The 23,094-nt window shown below is 38.4% G+C and overlaps 2 protein-coding genes across 3 annotated transcripts in view; one reads left to right on the forward strand and one right to left on the reverse strand.

The window, feature by feature from the left end:
- The window catches only part of LOC311296162 (coagulation factor XIII B chain-like), a 409,206-nt gene that overhangs the window by 195,057 nt on the left and 191,055 nt on the right, over positions 1 to 23,094 (reverse strand). The gene's annotated exons all lie outside the window — the stretch shown is intronic.
- Positions 177 to 9,971, forward strand: b3galt2 (UDP-Gal:betaGlcNAc beta 1,3-galactosyltransferase, polypeptide 2). 2 transcript variants are annotated; one of them, XM_084417025.1, is made up of 2 exons: positions 177 to 899; positions 7,743 to 9,971. In XM_084417025.1, the coding sequence occupies exon 2, from the start codon at positions 8,003 to 8,005 to the stop codon at positions 9,314 to 9,316; it is 1,314 nt and encodes a 437-aa protein (XP_084273151.1). In that variant the 5' UTR covers positions 177 to 899; positions 7,743 to 8,002; the 3' UTR covers positions 9,317 to 9,971. The 2 variants fall into 2 exon arrangements, with proteins under 2 accessions (XP_084273151.1, XP_084273152.1); XM_084417026.1 differs by having other exon boundaries at positions 310 to 773.

Here is a 23,094-nt window from a genome sequence, read left to right on the forward strand (position 1 = left end):
TGACAAATGAAAGTCCACATTTTAAAGCACAATTTTTTTTTGAATGGTCGTCAATGGAGACGGATCATTATTGCCCCATGATAGTGTAGTTACGACATCTACCAGCAGGGGCTAACTGTTGAAGCTAACCAGCCAAACCGTGCCCCCTTGGCGAGTTAAATCCATTCTTCCACTGAGGAGGAAGAATGTGTGGGGGAGTGGGAGTGTTTCTAAATGGATCACGTGGGATTCTCCTCTAAGTAGGCAGTGACGTCGTAGGGGCTCAGTCAGTCAGTCCTGCTTTCCCTCCCTCTATCCCATTCCCACCCCACACATCATTTGGAGAAGAGGACAGGCTTTGCTGTTTTCTCCTGCACTTCGGGGTCGTGTTCCGTTACACCAGGCACGGAGAGGCCTCTCGCAGCCGTTACTCTGACAGGAAGAACCACCCTGCTCGCGTGCATCCGCTGCCTCCCCCGTTAACGTTACTCCATCGGACATACCTCTTCATAATGACTGCAAACGCGCGCGACGTAGAGTATGACCGTTGAAGTTCTTTTTTTATATAAATTCTCCGTTCCCGCCTCCCGGTGCTGTTTATATTTGTGAAGAAATTACAGGAATTCGCATTAACGGACGAAGAAGTAGCGGTCTCAGGGACAGTACCACAGAAACGCATGGGAGATAAAGCCTAATGTGTACAGTGCCAGACAACAATAGCCCCTGACAGATGGAAGGAGGGGTTGTGCTCCACGAATTCAAGATGGAAAACGAAGGAATGAGCTTAAGTTCTTGTGAGTAACAGTGAAGAGGTGGTTTATCGTCGGGTTTATTTTTTATTTTTTGGCTGAAGGGAATGATGGCGCGTGGTGCGGGTCGACAGACGGCGCGCGCATCTTTCCACTTTGTCACAGAGTGAGGTAGGTCTCCAAATATATATAGATATCGCATTATAATGTTGTTTTTTTCTAAGTCTAATTACTCTTTAAGAGTAACTATCTTAATTATAAACACCATAATGCAGACCGAGGAAGAAAATGGATCAGTAAATAGTTCATCACTAAGTTGTGTAAATTAAAGGACATTGCAGAAAACTTGATTCAAATGCTTGAGCAGTCTACACCCGAAGTCACACACAAAAAATACAAACAAAACTGGGCTCTTGCATGTTAATTTGATCGTAGTTTAACCAAGAATATAAATAAACGTTGCATGAAATGTGACTGCCATGGTACCAGCTGGTAAAGTATGGAAACACCACAGCTGCCTGGTGAGATGTAATACAAACCTTGAGAACAAAATGTGAATACTTACACAAAATAAACTAAAGTAGGGTGTTTTAATGGTATGAATGCACTAAAAAATGTTGCAGTCCATTAAAAGCACTGTAAAATTGTTCATTGCAGGGACGCTGGCAGATTGTGACAGTAATGTGCGTGAATCAACAAACCTATTTGCTCTCATGGGAGATGAGACGTCACATTAGTCACATAAGCCATATGACATAAAAACAATTGAAACAACCTGCTGAAGTATGCAAGGGCCAATATGTATGCTGGCACGCTCCAAGTATCTTGTACAGATTATTCTGCAATAATGTGTGTGTGTGTGTGTGTTTAATTTGGCCACAGTTCTCTTTTAGCAGAATTTGGGGGGGGGGGGTGGTATTCATTTCAGTCCAAGTTAGATGACAGATGCTCTGAGAATAAAATGCTTTCAGCTTCATCCTCACAATGTGCGATTCATTAAATTCACATTTCAAAGGAACATTCGCAAACTTCTGATTGAGGTTTATAAAGACCCTGGCATTTGAGTAATGGATGGAATAATATTTAAAACGACTATGTCCCAGTAAGGGCCATAGTGAATAGTTTAAGAAAACATTCAAATGTGGTGTCAGAATAAACACAGCCGTCTGAAGATATGAACCGTGACCGTGCAAATGTAGAACTCATGATAAGTGTTTTCACATGGGACTCTCAATGTCAAATTAATCATTTCTCCAAGGAGAATCACTAGTGCATATGGAGCTTTATTGAATCTGGTGCGCATTTGTTGTGATTGTACATTGCATTTATTCCCCTCCATTTATTATTTGTTTAATGCCATTCAGAATTTCATTAGTTTTTCATTAGCTTTGACATTTTTTGCTTCAATCTGTGTGCTCAGATTAAGGCAATATGTTTGTTTAACAACACTGAACATATTACTGTACAAAAACATTAATATGCAATGCAAATTATTCACAATATCGGGCTCACAAATGGATGTCATTGCAAATGTGAATCCTATTTAGAAAGGCATGCTATGCTACCTGTCACTTATTACACCGAAACCAACATTTACATGGATAGCCAATAGAAAAATGTCAACAATGCATTGGTTATGAAAAATGGTTTTGAAAAATCCTAAGCAAAACCCTGTGGGAGCTGTGCGTTAAAAAGCTCCTGCATTTATTATTATAGGGTACACTGATTGCCGAGTTATGCTGATCTCCATCATCATTTTTTTTTGTTTGCAGGTGTTTCCTATTAGAAGTCTAATAGTCTCATGTTGCTCTTCTAATTGCTGACCGCTGTGGCCACATCATGCTCTTAATTTACGTAACTGTTTGAAATGAAAACTGAAATTAAAGCAGCTGATTTTAAGACTTCATCTCTGTCGTTAGCAAATACACAACTATTTATTTATTCTTGTGTTCCTCAAAACAAGCATGTGTTAGCTTGACAAAAAAAAACACCTAGTAGCACCAAGTGAGTGCAGTACGTAGCGTTCTCTAGTGAGGCTCTCATTACAGGATATCAAATGGATGACAAACGAAACCTTTGGAGCATTTCATTCGCTCTGTTCTGAAGTGTGTTAACCTTTAAAGTAAAGCCAGGCTTAGCCTCTTTCCATCTAACTGTAATTGCCCACGCTGGGCGAGCACATTTGGTTGAAAAGGTTATCATCCTGTGATCCAGTTGTTGCAACAAAACAGGGAGACAAACATTTAGGTGGTAGGTAGATAGGTACAATGATAGCGCATTGGACTCTCCACAAATAGGGTACAAAATAGGGCCTGGAATTTATTTATATTTTTCAATAATAAATCCGTGAGAAGAGACGATAAAAAATGTTGGTCGTCAACCTCAGGCCATCACACTAAATGTTAATTGAACTGTGGTTTATGGTATATGATGTTTGCGCATTTCTGCAACCCTGTTACTATGTGTAAACCCAGTTCAAAATCCAACTTTTTTTTTAAAACTAATAAACGTTACATAAACACTACTAATTAGGGGTGTAACGGTACACAAACATGATGGTTCGGTACGTATACCTCGGTTTGTACATCACAGTTCAGTACGGGTTCGGTACAGCAGGGAGGAGAAAACGAAACACAAAATTACTTTATTTAATTTTATTTATTAAACTCTTTTTTTTTTTTTTTACAAATGCGCCTCTGTGTTTAAATAAATTCAATTATAATTAATAATTATATAATAAACAATGCTCAAATAAAAACTAAAAACATGCAAATTGCACATATGGCAGGTTTTGCTTTACCTACAAAATCTAATTGTAAAGTTAATTTTCTTACTCCAATTCATTTTTGAAATATAATTAGAGATGCACCGATGCTAAATTTCTCAGCTGATACTGATAGTTGATCGGCCGATAGTGATAATTTGGTTTTTCTTATGAAAAAAAAAAACATCTCGCCCAAATAATGCTGCAAAACTATACAGAGAACCCTCTCGTTTGGTACACTATAATATTGGTAACAATTAACAACAGAGGTATTATATTAAACTGCTATTTATTTTCAGATATAATAGCCTAATTACACCCAAATAAAAACTGAAATGTTATACAACTCAGTTGCACAAGGTAGTTTTCATTAGCACTTGTCTTCATGGCAAATTTATTCAAACATACATATATAATTAACTGTAAATAAGCTCCTCTCTAGTGTTTTTTTTTACATCTATCTAACAAACTGAACATCAGATACCTTTCCTGAGGTAAATGCAACGTTAAGTGACGTTGCTCACAAGCTGTTTTATTGACATCTTTCCACAGTTGAAACACTGATTGAGTGATTACATTAGACATGATACTGATTTCTGGAAGTTGTACTGTTTCTTTCAACATACCTTCTAATGTTCATTCATGTTTTTTCGAGCTGTAACTTGTATTAAAGAGGGAGAGATGACTGAGAGCAAACGAAAACACGGTCAAACTTAAAAGTGGCGTTTCCATTCTAATTATGCTTTTAAACGAAAGTTTGCCTCGGGTAGATTCACCAAAAGACCTTAGGTTGCATTTTGGTGAGAGTTACCCTTTAAATTAATCTGCAATTAGCCTTAATATATATATTTTTTTATATATATATCCTACCTTTTGAAATAATTTTCGTTTCAAAATAATTATGTAATCCAGCAACAGACAAGTAGGCTTGTAACAGTATTTTATTGTTTCATTTTTATTGTTTCATTCATATTATTTCATTCTTATTTATTGCCTATAAAGGCCTAATAACATGATCAATAAGTTATCAAAAAGCTTATATTTCGTAACTTACCAGTATGAGGCCATGCTGAGGGATTTGAAGTTCCTCTTCTGCTTTCGCCAGAACTCTTTTCTTCAACCAGCTCTGAGAAAATGAACTGACCAATATGTGACACAGGCCCATTGCTCGGGCTGTGCGGTTCTTGATGCTTGTCATTGCGTTTGTCACTGCCAAATTTAAATTGTGACCAAAGCAGTTCAGCCACGGCCAGTTCAACTTTTTCACTGCTGCCACGATGTTGGCCCCGTTGTCTGTAGTGATACAGGCCAGCTTCTTTTCATCCAGAGACCTCTCTTCAAATGCATGATTCCGAAATATTGTCGGACGTGTGGTTCTGTTTCAAGGCAACGTGATTCCAGAGTCCAGTCCATGCTCTGATAATGAACCGTTAGACTCATATAAGGAGTCATATTGACACTTGACCACATATCAGTTGTGGCAGAGAAGTAGTCGACATTCAGAAGCTTGCTTTTGTTTGATGTCTTAACCGTGTTGTACATTTTCGGCACCGCAGTCTCTGAAAAGTAGGTTTCATGCGCTTCGATGGCTGGATGACAGTTAGCGAGACGAGACCTCAAATTCGATGTATTGCCTTGTGTCACAGGGACCTTTTTGCCGCAAATTTTGCATATCGGCTCATCTTAATTTGCTGGCTCGCCCTTTTCATTCGGTTGAAAGCCGAAATGTTCCCAAACTGGCGACGTTACATTAGGTTTTGCTTTTGGGACAAGAGTGTCTGCCATCTTTTCAGTCTTAATCAAAATCATCAAAACACCGGATACAAACAGTTTGCGGGAAAACGACACTCGTTACACTCTTGTATTCACTATTAATTTGGTCAATGCACAGTTATGAACAAGAAATGAGAGAAAAAAAGTGAACACTGCGGTTTCTGCGGTTGTTTTCCTTCCTCTGCAGTTGGCTTGTCAATAGCGCGGTATTACAATATTGCGGTTACCGCGACAGCCTTAGAGCTATTTGCGATTATTGGATGAGAGGCGCTACAAATAATGTTTAGTACAGGAAAAAAAAAAATGTATCTGGCAACCCTGACTTAAACTTTGTTTGATTCAGAGGGTCAAATAGATCCTGCTTTTATGTAGCTGTTTTTAGCTGTTAATGCGTTATTAGCCGCTTTCCGACCAAGTAGTTACAGGAACTTAGTTCTAGGAACTGTCCACTTCTAAACAGTTCCAAGAACTACTCTCCCCCAAACTCAGTTTTGCTGTTTGCGTTCGCACTGGCCAAGTGGCCATAGGAACTGGTAAGAGGGGTAAGGGCGTGACGCAATCACGGTGACTTTTATTTTGACGGCGCGACGGACCTTTATTTTGGCGGCGCTGAGAACGCCAGAGCAAAACAATGCTCGCATTCTCTGTGTTTATTAGTTAGCGATCTGTCTAACAGTACTGTTTAATATGTTATTAGATAGAACTGTTATAGAAAGTAGACAGTATATGAAAAAAAGGTTATTAACCTATGCCGTGTGGTTGATGTCCAGTGTTGCTAGCTGGGCAGATAAACATAATCATGTTTGGCTTGGTCCCCTCAAAGTTGCGTTGGATTTTCTCTTCAGCATAAAGGTTTAGAGACCCATCTATCACTGTTTTCCATGTTTGTATAGATAGTTTCTGGAGTAAATATATAGGCTATAATCTGTGTGTTTACATTCTAGCTGTTTTAAAAATGGCGGGTGCTGGTGTTCCGCGTGCGTTCGGTCAATCAGCGTATACTAATGTACGCTCACACGTATGAGCGTACACTAACGTCACGAGTAGTTCCTATAGTGCTGGTTTAGACCCTACTCTGAAGTAGGACCTAAATTAGTTCCTCCAAATGGAGTTCCTAGAACTAAAATCGTTCCTAGTTCCTGCGGTGCGAACACGCCAACATCCGGGTACTTTAGCCAATAGTTCTAGGAACTGTGAAAAGGTTCCTTCGGTCGGAAAGCGGCTATTTTTGCATTATCTTGCCCTAAATTCAACACGAGAAATTTTCTTCACACACTATGTGTTGCAGTCGGACATGTTTTTCAGCACCCTTTTGATTGACAGGATATAATCGCCACTGATCATCAGCTGTTTTTAAACAATCTAATAAAATAATAGTCATGTTGTCATTGGTACATTGTTTCATTGTGCACAGGTGTCCCTTGTCTTGTCATTAGTCTTGTGTGTATTTAAGCCCTCGTGTTTGCCACTTGTCCTTGTCAAGTATTGTTTCACTGTAACCTCTGTTTTGAGTTTCATGCCATGCCTTGCCTTTGTTTTATGTTTGGGAAATAAACTGCACTTGAGTTCTACAACTAACTGTTATAAGTGCATATACAAAATGCTTCTCTAGAGTTAATTTCTCTAGTGAACTAACCTGCTGTGGACACTAAATGCCTGAGGTAAATGTAATGCTACGTAACTATACATGTAATTATAATATAACTCGAGAATAGAAAGAACATTTAAACATAGCTCTGAAAATGATTCCGAACAAAACATGACTTTCTAAATCACGACCTCTGCTTTGCCTTTGTAATAATTTTCTTCTATTTTTGTTCCCCATTACTGGGCAGAGGTTCTAGAATCTAATAACCCCCGGTGTGAGAAAGCAATGGTTAAGAGAGGAAATTGCTAGCAGGGAGGCCTATCCCTCTGGTGCAGTGTTGATAAGTTTAAGGTGGAGGGTGAATAAGGGGTGAGGGCTGTTATCACTCGCAGCTTCTGGCTGCGTTTCCTGCAACATTGCTTGCTGGAGCCTGAAAATTCATTTTGACGGATTCTTCCCCTCTCTGGCTGTTAGAGTGCATCTGGGTGGGGAGGTGGCTTCGAGGGCCTCTGAGGCAGCAGTGTTCACACTGAATGCCATGTTGTGCAAACCTGCAATTTAAACTCTCATGCAGGGCAGTAAAAGTTAGCTCATGATATGCAGAGACCCCTGTTAGCAATCTCCCCCACAGTGTTGCCATGCACAGCAAATGTAGGAGTCTGAAAAATCATTACGTTGCTGCTGTAGAGAGCAGGTTTGTGCTGTCAAAAACCTTGTTTGTTATGAAAATCACAAATGAATTATGAAATAATGAAATTAATGCCAAAATTACTACTACTGTAGCAGTATACGGCTCATAAATTTAATTTAAGATCTTCTGCCATCCGTTGTACATTATCCATGCGACACCACCCAGTATTATTCATTGTTTTTCTCTTCTCGTTCTTAGATCACAGAGACATCAGTCGGAGGAAGCAGTCGTCCTTCAGAAGGAAACTGCCCCAAAGCATGACCGTCTGCCACTGGAGAGGGTCAGAGAATCGCATCCCTGCAACTCTCATGAACAGTTTGTCATCCCCCTCGTAGGTCCACCTGCGGCCCTGAACACACCCATCTGCCAGCTCGGATAACCCTCAGGCTGTTTGCAACACATGTTTGATGTGATTGGTTGTGACCGCCGCGCTTTGCTAAGCAGCCCCACTCTACATCATGCAGTGGCGTCGGCGACACTGCTGCCCCATCAAGATGACCTGGAATGTCAAGCGGTCACTCTTCCGCACACATGTAGCAGGCCTTCTCTCGCTGGCCTCAATCTTCGCCCTGTTTCTCATCTACTGCCACCAGGATTTGCTGCAGGGCCGGAGTTGGTTGCGAGACAACCCTTTGGTCTACACCATGCGGGGTTTGCGCCCCCACAAGGAGCGTGCGAAGGGAAACCAAAGCTCACTGCGTAGCCTCTGGAAAGACAATACTTATGTGCTCCCCAAACCGTCTGTTAACTTCAATTTGAGTTCTCACCAGGCAGAGATTACTGCCCGGGGGATTGTGGGACTGGAGATCTCGCCGAGTGGCAACAACTCAAACACCAACAGCAACACCAAGAGCTTGCACAGGGAAATGGGAGTGGGAGGCCGTCTGGCAGCCCAGCCTTATCACTGGCTGCTTAATGAGCCTTACAAATGCAACGAAAGCAGTCCCTTCCTGGTTTTGCTAATTGCTGCGGAGCCAAGGCAGTTGGAGGCAAGGAACGCCATCAGACAGACCTGGGGCAACGAGAGCGTGGCCATGGGTTATGGGTTCGTGCGGCTCTTTCTGCTGGGAAGGATACCTAAAGCGTATCCTCAGAGCTCCATTGACGAGGAGAGCTTGCAGTACCGTGACATCATCCAGCAGGACTTCTTGGACACCTATTACAACCTTACCATCAAGACGCTGATGGGCATGAGCTGGGTTGCTCGCTATTGCCCGCACGCCCGTTATGTCATGAAGACGGACAGTGACATGTTTGTCAACACAGAATATCTCATCCAAAAGCTGCTAAAGCCAAACACGGCACCTCGACTGAATTACTTCACAGGCTACCTAATGAGAGGCTATGCTCCCAACCGCAACAAGGACAGTAAGTGGTACATGCCACCAGAGCTGTATTCCAGCGAGAGGTACCCTATCTTTTGCTCCGGGACAGGCTATGTATTCTCGGGGGACATGGCTGCGAAAATCTACAATGCCTCATTGAGTATCCGTCGCCTTCATCTCGAGGATGTGTATGTGGGAATCTGCCTGGCCAAACTGCGGATCGACCCAGTGCCACCACCAAATGAGTTTCTCTTCAACCACTGGAGAGTGTCGTACTCCAGCTGCAAATACAGTCACCTGATCACCTCTCACCAGTTCCAGCCCAACGAACTCATGAAATACTGGAATCACTTGCAAAGCAACAAGCACAATCCTTGCCTTAACATGGCGAAGGATAGGAGCGGGCGACCGCGCCATAGAAAGTTGCAGTGGGAAGGTCTTCGGTGATTAGCCAGGGCTCAGGGGTTGCAGTAGTGTTACCACAGCATGTGCAAATTTCAGCAGTATATGAGGTAGGGAACAGCACAGTGTTTTTTGGTATTGTCAATTACAACTATTTTTTTAATTTCAGAGAGCTGTTATGTATTGTAAACCTGTCTTTTTAAAGGGAAGCCAGAGACATTGATGTGTGCAGTATCTAGCATGCACTACAAAAACAAGACGATGGTGGTACCACCATTTTCAGGTGCCAATTAACCAAGACATATTAAGAGGTTTCTCTTCAAGCTAACACCTGACTGATATTACTAAGGGCCAATTTTATTGGGATCCTCACTGTTTCTGTATACAAAGGAAGAAAAATTGGGAATATCATATGGTGGTGTATCTGTACTGTGACACATTTCTTTGATTCTCAGAGATGTCCATCCTTGACATTATGAGATGATGTTGATTTTTCTATCTACCTAAAACCTGCAAATGGTTTACAGTAACCAAACCAAATTAAAAACAGTATGTATAAAAGATAATATATGAGATTTAATTGCATCATAGTCAGATATGATTAAAATAATATTTTTCAAAGCTTTTCATTGACTAAATATACAGGTCTGCCCTTGATGAGGGTAAGTTAAAAATATTTATTAAATGTATTTCTTAAACATATTGTCTCGGAGGTGTGGTCATTTAAATAATGTGACATTATTCAAATAATGTATTACTCGGCATGAGCTGAAACCCAATTTTACTATGTGATTATTTAGATCAGACACATTTCTCTTAAGAAATACAACCAAATTGTCATAAATAATGCACTAGTAGGCAATGCAAAACATGAAGAGTTGAAAACATCTTTGGTTACTACCTCAGTGACTTTCCATCAGCATAGAACTAAAAAGAAAATCTGACATGAGACTTTAAATCTGATAAAATAAACATTACTGCTAATAATTCACTTCTAATTGACTTTTACAGACAGTTGCACCCTTCATTTGCAAAATTAAAAATGTCTTCGTTGTCAAAATTTGCATAATTCATGCAAATTTCAAAGCATTATGCAGAAATATCAACATTCAAATCACCATTATGTACTCATTAAATTAAAATGAGGCTTGAAAAAATCCTAGACTCAGTCCCCAGATGGAACCGAAGACTAATGCGTTAATGATAAAGTAGATAGTGTTGCTCTGGGTCAAAATATATAATTAGTGGGGGGGCTTCACAACACATTAGCAAAGAGTAATCCAATTAAATTGACGCTGGCAACATTTGAAGGGTTTATTTATCATTTTCATTACTCATTTGTCATTCTGATTTTAATTAACCACATATTCGAGTGACTACGGTAAGTGCTAGATGCAGAGTTTGTGCATCAATTACATGTGACTCGAAAGACATTTCCATATACCTGTTGTAGAAATAAGTTTCACAATATAACAATGATTGTGGCACAAATGAGTAACTTTCCAGTTCTACTAATCTACTTGGGTTCACCTCCAGTAAATATGACTAACTGTTTTGAAGATAAAAAGATAAAAGGCGGAACTTTAGAGTAAGAATGGAATAATTTACTTGCATGCTCTTGAGGTTTCATGTCACTTCATCTTTATAAATATAGTAACAAAAATAAGAAGTGCTAAAGACTAAATATCACTTAAAACAGATCATTTGTGTAGTCATATGGACTATGCACACATTTCTACACTCAAATATGACAAGGTAACACTTAAAAAGTGCAAATTGTCCTGAGTATCGGGAGATTTCCAGGACCGCATTGCTTTAGACCCTAAAAACATCTAAGAATTACTTTCTTGCTAGACAGAAGTTAATTTGCACAACAACGTGCAATTCCATTGCAATGCATCCATTAAATCCTCATCTCTTGTTAAGCATTTATCTCCCTCAATTAATAGGAATCAAAGTCGTGGCCAAGGGCGAGAGAATATAACCAACAGAAGCAGCTTTCATTCCGCCGTGCCCTGTGCAATCACAGATAAAGATTAGCGCACTTCATCCACAACACTTTGTCCCACTGATTTACCAGAGAGAGAGAGAGAAACCAAGAGAAAAAAATAAAATAACTGGGGGCGAGTGATGAATGAACAGCAAAGAGGCTGTGACTGATCAGTATTGAAAACCTGTGCTGCTCTAAACGTGTGAAAAGTGAACCTGGGAAAAGAACTCTGATGTCCACCATGATGGAGTGGCTCGCCAAAAGCCCGGACCCAGAGACGCGTTTCCAGAAATATAGCGAGTACCAGAGTATGATGAATGTCCCAACTTCGCTGAAAGCCAATATCACGGCAGCGAGATTGAAGAAGTGAAACTCTCACTGATTTTGCGTGGTCATTTTTAGACATACAGACAAAGCAGATTCAGTTCTTTATTCATGAAAATGTTGACATTGCGAATTATTCAGAAATAACAATCTTGCTCCAGTTCTAAGTGCAGTTAATATCATCGGGTCTAAAAATATTTTTGGCAGGTATGTTGAAGTAAGTTAACACCTGAGGCCACATTACGCCTTGCTGACATCCATGCTTTTGAGGTGTTGGCTCTTTTCATGCGGAAACATGCAAGGAATTCGTGATCGCTGTTGGGGCATGTACAAAACAGCGTTAAAAACTCTCCTTTGTACTCGCTGAAAAGCAACCACTGGTGAATCACGCAGAGTGCCGTTTCAATAAATAAAGTAACAAGACATGCTGTGTGAGTAAATGTACCTTTTTAAGGGAAATATCCTCTAGTTCGGATCAGGTAGAGCGCTTTTCCCTCTCAAGGATACCTGACCATGCAAGGTATGGACGCCCAAGAACGTCCTGAAGAATTTCAGTCAATTTAGCTAAACCCACTTTCCTCATTACCTCATTTTCACTCTCACAGCAAATGGGAGCAACATATGAATATAAACCATTGAATACTAAACTGGAGTTTTCTCTGGATCTAATCATTTTTATAAAACAAATTCATTCAAATGCAATTGATAGATAGATGCATTAATTAAAACATTTTTGTGGTGGAGGTGATAATGTGCAATTGTCCTGATATCAAAATGAAGAATAAGAGCTCCGTTAAAGGAATGGAATTCTTGAAAAGAAAAACTGATTAAGTAGTTTGTATGGAAGCTTGTTTTCCGCCACAGAATGAAACATTTTAAAAGATAATTGCGACTTTTTATCTCACAATTGACAGTTTATATCTCGCAATTCTGACTTTATAACACGCAATTGCGACTTTATATCTCACAATTGCGTGTTACAAAGGAAGAATTGCGAGGTATAAACATGCAATTTTGAGAAAAAAGAGTTTATATCTCACAATTCTGACTTTATTACAGGAAATTGCGACTTTATATCACGTAATTGACATGTTTTGTAAACTCGCAATTGTGAGGAAAAAAAGTCGCAATTACCTTTTTTTATTTTTTATTCTGTGGCGGAAACACGCTTCCGTAAGTTTGGGATAATCTTTTATCATTATTTCTTTAAAGAAATGTACATTTAAAAAATACCATTAAAACATCAATCTATCTATTACATTTAAGCTAGATTTCTTTATCATGGACACTCTTATTTGCTATTGACCTTAGGAGATGGAGTCATTAGGAGGTGAATAACCTGCAGTAGAACCGAGCAATGCTCAACAAATCCAATTCTATTCCATTCTGGAGCCGATATTCTTGTGGATGTTTGCCAAAGTATAACTGTAGTGAGGGAAGATACTCCTAGCCCAGCACTTAAGACCATCTCCTTTAAGGAGCAACACTGCACGATTTCTCTGACCAGTAATGGCTATGATTTCCAGGAGATGTCCGAATGGAAAAATCAATGTGTTGATCTGTTTTGACGTGTAGAAGCTGAGAAGGACTTGCTTTCATGATAGGACCACTGCTATAAATGGCTCTTGAAAAAGCTTACAAGGAACAGACCCCAATGCTATTTTTGACCACGGCAACAACGGCGTACCCCTCATACCCCTGTATCTCTTCAAACACACAGTAAACAAGCTTTAGATCCAACATAATGGCCTCATGTGGCCATTTGTTACTTCTGGCTAAATGACTTGCTGCCTCAGAGGATCATTCACACAACATGAACCCTTTGTAACCCAATGACAAGCTCACATTGATTACATTTTTTCATCAAATGTCAGCGACGACTGATGGCTGACATTTGTTGTAAATATTCCAAACAATGTCCTTCCAGATTCCAGGGAGATGAAACACAACTGATTATCATGGACGATGTGTACGCCGTTATCAAAACCAAACGCGCGAGAGATCTTCATCACCAGAAAATTATTTTCAATTATCCCAATTAATGGGTGCATATGTTTGTGTAATTTCTTATATCCACCTACTCAGGAGCAATTTTACACAAGATATTAGATGGTAAATAGCTATAAGAGGAGATTTTACATATTTGGTTCCTGATAATTTAGCATGTTTTAATTGAAAATCTCTTCTAAAATGGACATTTACCTTTTATACATTTTTGTGTGCATAAAAAAAAAAAAACATCCATACTGCAACATGAAAAGGCATGCAAGTATATTTCCCAAACGGTTGTTAATTATTCATAAATACTGAGTATTCATAAATATTGAATAAACATTCATTTGAATCTGACTCGAACCTTGTATTTGACATGCATTTTCATTGAAGACATTTTGAAACTGAATCTTGGTTATTTTTTTATCATGGTTTAATTCAAACCTGACGGATATCCTCACATTTATGATATTAAAATCACATCTTGACAAGAAACAAGCTATAAAATGGTTGATATTCCAAAGATTTTGTGGGCACAGTGGTTCAAACACTTCAAGTTCTCATTAATTTTTTATAGCGTTTTCGATTGATTTAGTGGTCCATGGAGTCTGTGCCAAAGCGACAAACCCTGACCATTTCTGTTTACAGAGAATTCATAATTTATGTCGCTTAGTATTAATGTGAACTTGAGATCATCCTAATAGCTCAAACTCTTTGAGAACACCCAGAACAATCACATGAATGAAAAATCCTCACAATATGTTCATATTTTCCTGACGACACATGTTCTGATACACTCGACTGCTCTGCTTTGAAAACTCCCAAAAGGAAGAACCCCTGCTATTCTCAGCTGTCATTTATCTAATTGGAAAGCATATTAATACTCCAAAAAAAAGCGTGCCAACTGATTGCTGGAGGATTGGAAAGCCTTACATCTCACTTCCCATGACACACTGTTCATAGGAGTGCACATGGTAACACAGACCCCTCAACAAATTCAAGCTGGCAACTCAAGCAAGACTGCAGGGTTGACTGGTTCGCTAGCATGTGTAATATAACCAGATAGACAGCCAGGATGTCAATCCAGCGTCGTGCAGAACTTGAGGAATGCATCAGGGGTTCCCTTGAGGTCTGTAAAAGGTCCACAGCTTTCATTATGCGGTCTAGAGGGGGTTCACTTAAGCTTGTTGAGAAGTGAGACGCAGGAACCGTACCAAGAACAGTTCAAACAAGTTCAATCATGCGCTAAATGCCATAAAAAATTAACTAAATTAATGATTTTTCTAAAGAAGGAAGTGAACTGAACAGTGCTGTTTGCAGTTTCTGTCATGTGGACTTTCTTAAAACACAAAGTTCATTTAAGCGTGCTATTAGTATACTTCAACTAAAAATAAGAAAGTGTACTCTCAGTTCTACTTCTCGGAAATATACTTAACCCTTGTGCGACCATATGGACATTTTTGTCTCTTTCAGTTTTGTTTTTTGATCATTTTGCCTTTGTTAATGCCAGCTACATAAATTTGGGCACAGGTGTATGTGTGTTTTTGGAACGTTACCATTTCACCCCCATTTCCTTTAATGAATCTATAGGTACACAAAATAGTTACACTAAGGACCTTAAGGACAAAAATGTCTCCATTGAAACCCATTCAAATTGCAATTTTTAATCCCAGGGACATTCAACTATAAAAGGATGCAGTCTTTGTTAATAGGCTTTCATTCTGTCAGGCTTCAACATTTTAATTTTTACTATTTTTTCACCAGATGGTGCCGTTTTCTCAGGTTTGGCCTATAAAGCAAATACTCGCTTTATTCCTGTTTTCTGTGTTTTTTGCTTCTGCATATTATAAAGCCAGTTGGATAAATTATGCAGCTATAATTGTGTAGGTGTGTTGGTATGGATGTCAGAGTGTGGTTTGTGTGTAATAAAAACAATGTGTGTGTGCGTTAGTTTGCTTTTAATATTTGAGAGAGAGAAACTGTATGTACTGCAAATCACAAATCCAACCACTGTGTGCACCAGTGGATCTTTGCTGGCATCTACTGCTAATTTTACTGAAAGCTCCTTTTTTTAGACAGCGCGATCATCAACTATTAAACAGCATATAAATCAAAACTGCCTCCCGTTACCCAATGAAATATTGAACCCATGAAGAGGAAACGACTGTGAAGCTTTGGGGGCGTTAATGGACTCGATCTACTTCATCTATGTTTTGATTATCATTCTGAATCCAGTCCGGACGTAGTTTTTTATTTAAAATGTTGCTTTTTTTAATGAAACTTATACAAAAATATGATAAAAAAGGATGCATGAAGCTAAAAAAAAAAAAACTAGTAGTTTACTTAGAGTATAGGCTACTTCAAAGTGTACGTTCATGTACTAAAAAAAATATCTACATGTATTAAAATATTACACTACTATAAGTTTACTTGTAGTACAGATTCAGTACAAATCAGAAACGTAGTTGTGAACTATGCACTTAAAGTTGAATACTGTTACTCTTACAATACACTTATATACTAAAATTTGGCCAATTTAGTCACAAGAAGTATTGAAATAGTACACTTACAAGTTTACTACTGTACTGGTACATTGATATTAGTATACTTGCAAAAATGCCAACCCGTTCTCATCAATCTCCGTATAAATAACATGACTTTACACTTTCAAATTACGTGTTATGCATACGCCAAAGTCAAATTTTGCGTGCAAGTGATACGCCAATCCTTCCCATTAACTTTGGCGGAGAGCAGATGCGTCCAAATACCACGCATCACCTTCAACGTCACCAGCGAGGCTCAGTTCGCCCAGTTCACCTGATGCGCGTACATCCTCAAACAGGTAAGGAAGGGCAACAGTCCTTTTTTGTAATAAGATCACGGTGTTAACTGTATTATTTGAATTATTACAGTGTTTCTGCATCACGTTACATGGGGTCATGTGTCAAAATGGCAACGAATGCGTTTAAATTAGTTGGTGAACAGTGGGCCGCTCTATCTGCTTCTACTGTAAACAGGCCTGTTGCAGTTTGAAATAAATAAATAAAACAGTTTTTAATCGTGTTGTGATGGGTCTTCTATGGAAGCTTGTTTCCGCCAATGAATAATAAATAAATAATAATAATTGCGACTTTTTATCTCACAATTGCGAGATATGAAGTCAGAATTGTGAGAAATGAAGTCAGAATTGTGAGAAATAAAGTCGCAATTGCGAGATATAAAGTCGCAATTCTGAGAAATAAAGTCGCAATTCTGAGAAATAAAGTCAGAATTGCGAGATATAAAGTCAGAATTGCGTGAAATAAAGTCAGAATTGCGTCTTTATTTCTCGCAATTGCGACTTTATATCACGCAATTTCTGACATCTTTTCTCAGAATTGTGAGATATAAACTCACAATTGTGAGATATAGAGTCCAATTCTAAGGAAAAATAAAGACAGACTTTTTTTATTTTTTATTTTATCTCAGAATTGTTTATATCTCCCAATTCTGACTTTATAACACGCAATTGCGACTTTATATCGTGCAATTCTGACTTTATATCTCCCAATTGCGACTTTATTTCTCAGAATTGCGACTTTATATCACGCAATTGCGACTTTATATCTCGCAATTGCGACTTTATTTCCCAGAATTGAGACTTTATAACACGCAATTCTGACTTTATGTCTCGCAATTGCGACTTTATTTCTCAGAATTGCGACTTTATTTCTCACAATTCTGACTTAATATCTCGCAATTGTGAGAAAAAAAGTCACAATTCTGACTTGATATATCGCAATTGTGAGAAAAAAAGTCAGAATTGTGAGATAAAAAGTCGCAATTATTATTATCTATTTATTATTCATTGGCGGAAACAAGCTTCCATAGTCTTCAGCTTTTTATGGAAGCTTGTTTCCGCCACAGAATAAAACATTTTAAGAGATAATTGCGACTTTTTATCTCACAATTGCGAGTTTACATCTCGCAATTCTGACTTTATTTCTCAGAATTTTGAGATATAAAGTCAGAATTGCGTGAAATAAAGTCGCAATTGCGTGTTATAAAGTCAGAATTGCGAGATATAAAGTCAGAATTGCGTGAAATAAAGTCGCAATTGTGTGTTATAAAGTCAGAATTGCGAGATATAAAGTCAGAATTGCGTGAAATAAAGTCGAAATTGCGTCTTATAAAGTCAGAAATCTTATGACTTTTTTTCTCGAGATATAAAGTCAGAATTGCGTGAAATAAAGTCGCAATTGCGTGTTATAAAGTCAGAATTGCGAGATATAAAGTCAGAATTGCGTGAAATAAAGTCGCAATTGTGTGTTATAAAGTCAGAATTGGGAGATATAAAGTCAGAATTGCATGATATAAAGTCGCAATTGCCAGAATTGTGAGATAAACTATTCTGAGGTAAAAAAAAGAAGAAAAAAAGTCCGTATTTTTTTTTTCCTTAGAATTGGACTTTATATCTCACAATTGTGAGTTTATATCTCACAATTCTAAGAAAATATGTCAGAATTGCGAGATATAAACTCGCAATTGCGTGTTATAAAGTCAGAATTGCGTGATATAAAGTTGCAATTGCGAGAAAAAGTCAGAATTCTGACTTTATATCTCGCAATTCTGACTTTATAACATGCAATTGCGACTTTATATCTCGCAATTCTGACTTTATAACACACAATTGTGACTTTATTTCACGCAATTCTGACTTTATATCTCGCAATTCTGACTTTATAACATGCAAGTGCGACTTTATTTCACGCAATTCTGACTTTGTATCTCGCAATTCTGAGAAATAAAGTCAGAATTGCGAGATGTAAACTCGCAATTGTGAGATAAAAAGTCGCAATTATCATTACATTTTTTTTATTTTGTGGCGGAAACAAGCTTCCATAGCTTTTAGCCATGGCTGATGACAGCACTAAAAATCACCAGACTAAATTAGTGTTAGCTAACGTTTTTAGCTAAAGTGGTAACGTTAGCCTACGTTACCCCCCAGGGGTCAATAATGTGGAATAATCAGTGCGAATGGAATAATTCAGGCACGCGCAGACATTACTAGTTGCTTGCAGATGCGTGATACTATAGGGTTGGATTAGACTCCTATCCCCAAGATATTTGATTTCTAATGTGTAGCAAATTAGCTCTATGAAATATTGTTATAATTGATTATGAATATTTGGATCAATTAATATAATTAACTTAATGTCGTAAATTAATATTACAATCAATTAACCTGTTTGTCCTGTGAACACTGTTGTGGAAATTCTTTTCTCAACTTTAAATCAATAATTGTACGACAGTAGGATATCTCAAAGGTTAACAAAGATCAGCTTTATTTCTTGCAAGAAATTGACATTCACATACAGAGCGCATCTGATATGAGAAGGCCCCGACTTCTGCTTTTTGCCCAGCTTATATACACAAAACACATCCTGGTCTCTCTCAAAAGATCGCCTTAGTTACCTTAAAAGGAAACAATTTAGTTCAAGATCTCTTGTCTGCATAAATTATATCTAGACAGAACAATACCATGCCTACTACAAGTTCCTGTTTTTAGCTGCTGCTCAAATTCACACATTTTGCTTATCTCTATTTCTATCAAAGCTGCGCACATACTTTTCACACTTGGAGTACACAAAAGGACATTTGAAGTACAAAAGGTCACTTGAGTACTCATAGTCTCTTTGCTACCCAAAACATTTTGTTCCTGCAAGCTTATATGATTATATTTCTTTAAATGCTTATGAGTAAAAATAAATGTTCAACGTTAACACATCTGAAAGTAAAAAAACACATCTAAATGTCAAATTTCCTTTACAACACTCAGGGTTAATTGTTTATTAATTCTAAGAAATGTACATTTCCGGGGCATGGGAAATGTCTTTCTTACTTTACAGTACTACTAAGAGCAGTAGTCAAGATCTATATGATTAGTGACTCCAGTTATGAGCTTGAGACACGGACAACTTTACGTGTGACATGAACAAGATTTTATTAACTAGTCTAAACACTTAAAGGGTTACTTCAGGATTTAGCATTAAGCTTTGTATTAGTAGAAAACCTGTAGTATTTTAGAATTACCATGCTTTCCACCCTCATATCCCCCTGAGACAAGAGATTTATGTATTTTTTGTCTGGAAAAAATCCTCCGATGACGCAATAATCGTCATTTTGCGTCATCGGAGGATTTTCTGGACAGAGGCTAAAGACTACAGCCAGTAGATGGCGTTGTTCCGCATGTTTTCAGCCCGCCCATACAGGGTGGGATCTCACTCACCGAATGTACACAGTGTCAGCTGTCTTTCTTTGGAAGCTAAGCTAGCAGGCTCTTGTTCTGTGGAGAAAGCTGAATAGTAGGAGAAAGCTGAGTAAGTAACCATCCTCCTTTTCCCGGACTTGTCCGGCGGGCGAGATCGTTCAAAATGTCCGGGATTCAGCTTTTGCTTTCTGCGGTCGCTATTCCTTGTTTACATGCACACCTTTTGTTTCAATCTAACTGAATTCATTCCGATTGGTGAATTTGAATGTAGTGTTTACATGAACGCTAAACAAGTGATCGGTTGATGTGCGTTTTACCATTGCTAAGAAAAATTCCCGCTCCTCCGTGAGAGATGGGAGACCCGGCGCGTCTCAGTAATGACGCCACCGGCCTCGCGCTGTTCTCACGCGGCCGTCAGCCTCGTCCTGCTCGCCACAGTAAACATGATGAATGGCGACTGTAGAACGCAAAAGCCGAATCCCGGACATTTTGGGCTATCTCTAAATCCCTCGCAAACTCATCACATAGGCTAGCTTTGTGGTTGTTTTAAACTGCGCACTCTTACCGGTAGGCGTGGCCTCCTAAGGCAGCGAAGCAAGTGCATTCTGGGAGTTGTTGTCTTTCATCCACATAAGCCAAAAATACATTTTCTGGCTTTTCTCAGTCTAGAAAGCTCCAAATTCAAAAATTTCTTCACATTTCTTCTACTTAAATGACCTATTTTAAATACACATTCATCTTCCCAGAGGTGAAGTATCCCTTTAAACTACTCTAAAATACACACACCTACATGCATACAGTTTACCAAGGGAAAGAGAGCTGAAGCAGAATACAGGAAAGCAAGAAGTTATAGCATTGTTTGAAATTCAGCAGATCAACAGCCTTGAGCAAACCATCAGTTTAGTTCTAACACGCCCTTCTTTAAAAGGGGCAAGGATACTTAATGTAATGATGCGTAAAACTCTTATCCGTCTCAGTGTGTCCTGTAACAGGAAACCGGGTTCTGCCAGTGTTTTAGCTTCATTTGGGATGTTAGTTTTTGGGGGAAGTTTCACAGCCCTTACGAAAAAGAAGTATACTTAAAGTTAATTTTATGAAGTATACTTAAAGGTAGGGTAGGTAATCCTGTTCAGAAACACTTTTTTTTATACTGGGTGAAATGGTCCTTCCATCCTGATAGTAGTCAATACATTATGTGTTTAGAAAAAGGAATGAAAAAAATCAGACCTCTGTAGCAGCTGCAGGACAGTAAAAACTCTGACCAATCACTGCCATTCGGTGCGAATGTAAAGAACCAATCAGATGCCTTCATGTCTCGTGCCCGCCCCGAGCCCCACTGCGCGCGCTGCCCTGCGTGCACTCATCACATGTCACCGTTCCCGGAAATATTCAGCTCAAAGCACCTGCATATGCAGTCAGCGAAGGCAAACAAGGCAAAAACTACTTCCTCGGACCCTGCCCGCACTCTTGAACGACCTCCTCTGCTTCGCCCTCAACCCCGGACCTGTCCTCGAACCGACGATGCGGTACTTGTCTCCGGACTCGGAGTGTACGTTAGTCTTCATTAGAGTCAACAATGTTTTCATCATGGAAACTCTTACATGCAAAACACCGTATATGTTATGAATCTTACACGAAATTCACCTTCATCACAGTGTAACTGATGGTAATGGAAAAACGTGTATCAATGCAACCTGTTTTTAGTTTTGCCTTATAAATATAGCTCGTTACCGAATGAAACTTTACCATTATCGATATGCTAGCTTGATAGTGAGTACTAAAAGAAATCTTATTTGTTTATATTCAAAGTGATAAAGTTAGGTATTTTATTACATGTGATTCTGACATGATGTCACTGTATGTACTGCGCTCCTTCCTCTCCACTCGTCTCAGGTAATAAATGCGTCTTGTTCCAGCCTGAGCGTTTGGCGTCGCGCGTTCATGTGTTTTGGGGGCGTGGCTTTGGTAGGAGCTCAGAAGGGAGGGGGTGGGAGTGAATGGAAATAATGAGCTGTGTTTATTGCAGATTAAAAGGTCTACAGTCACTCGATTTTTATATTTTCTTTTTCAGAGTACTTACATTTTAATTATGTATTGGTATATAAAGACAGTTTAAACAAATTTGTAATGTTTTTTTTTTAGAAAAATGATTACCTACCCTACCTTTAAGTAATGTTCAAGTATATTTTTAAGTATACATTATGTAGTAAGTATACTAATGTCAATATACTAGTAGTAAACTTGTAAGTGTACTATTTTAATACCGCTTGGGACTAAATTGGCCCACTTTTAGTATATAAAAGTATATGTTTAAGTGTACTATAAGTGTAACAGTAGTAAACTTTAAGTGCACAACTAGTTCATAATTACGTTTCTCATTTGTACTGCAAGTGAACTTATGGGTATACTAGTAGTTTACTATTTTAATACTTGTAGCAACTTTGAAGTATACTCTCAGTAAACTACTAGTTCAGTAGTTTTATACTGCAAGTATACTTGCAAGTTTTATTTTAGTGTACTCTCAGTAAACTACTAGTTTAGTAGTTTTATACTACACGTTTTCTTTAAGTGAACTTAACATTATACTTATAGTTTACTATTTATATATAATTTTTGCACTTGCAGTAGGCCTATACTACTATGTTCAAATGTTATTTTTTATACTTGAAAAATACCTTTAACTGCACTTTAATTTTAAAACATTTTATTAGCTTCATGCATCCTTTTTTATCAACACTTGAATGTTGGTAAGTTTCATAAATAAAGGCAACATTTTAAACAAAAAAGATGAGAAAATCTCATTTTTGTCAAAGACTACGCCTTGATCAGATTCAGAAACGTGATCAAACACAGATGGAGTAGATCGAGTCCAACACCCCCGTTTTCTCTTCATGGGTTACGCTTCACTTCATTTGGAAACATTAAGCAGTTTTGATTTACAAGCTGTTTAATGTTTGATGATCACATTATTTTACATATGAGTGAGCAATCTTCTATCGCTTGTTTCAGCTTCTTCTTCTCCTGTGTTTTGATCTGGAGATTCTGCACTAGAAGATGTGTCATAGCGCCCCCTACCGAATAACAGTGAAAACATGGATAGCTGGAAAATTCAGTCAATGGTGGGGAAAGAGTAAAGTAGAATTAAAGTAAATTCCTATGTGCACTACCAGTGGACTAGCCTACCCAAAAATTCAGATACGCAGAATTAGAAACATATCTGTTTTATATCAAGATTTTAATCAAGATTTTCAAACAATGTAAGTTTCA

Source organism: Rutilus rutilus (assembly GCF_951802725.1).
Source record: "Rutilus rutilus genome assembly, chromosome: 8".
In the NCBI taxonomy this organism is placed as follows: Eukaryota; Metazoa; Chordata; class Actinopteri; order Cypriniformes; family Leuciscidae; genus Rutilus; species Rutilus rutilus.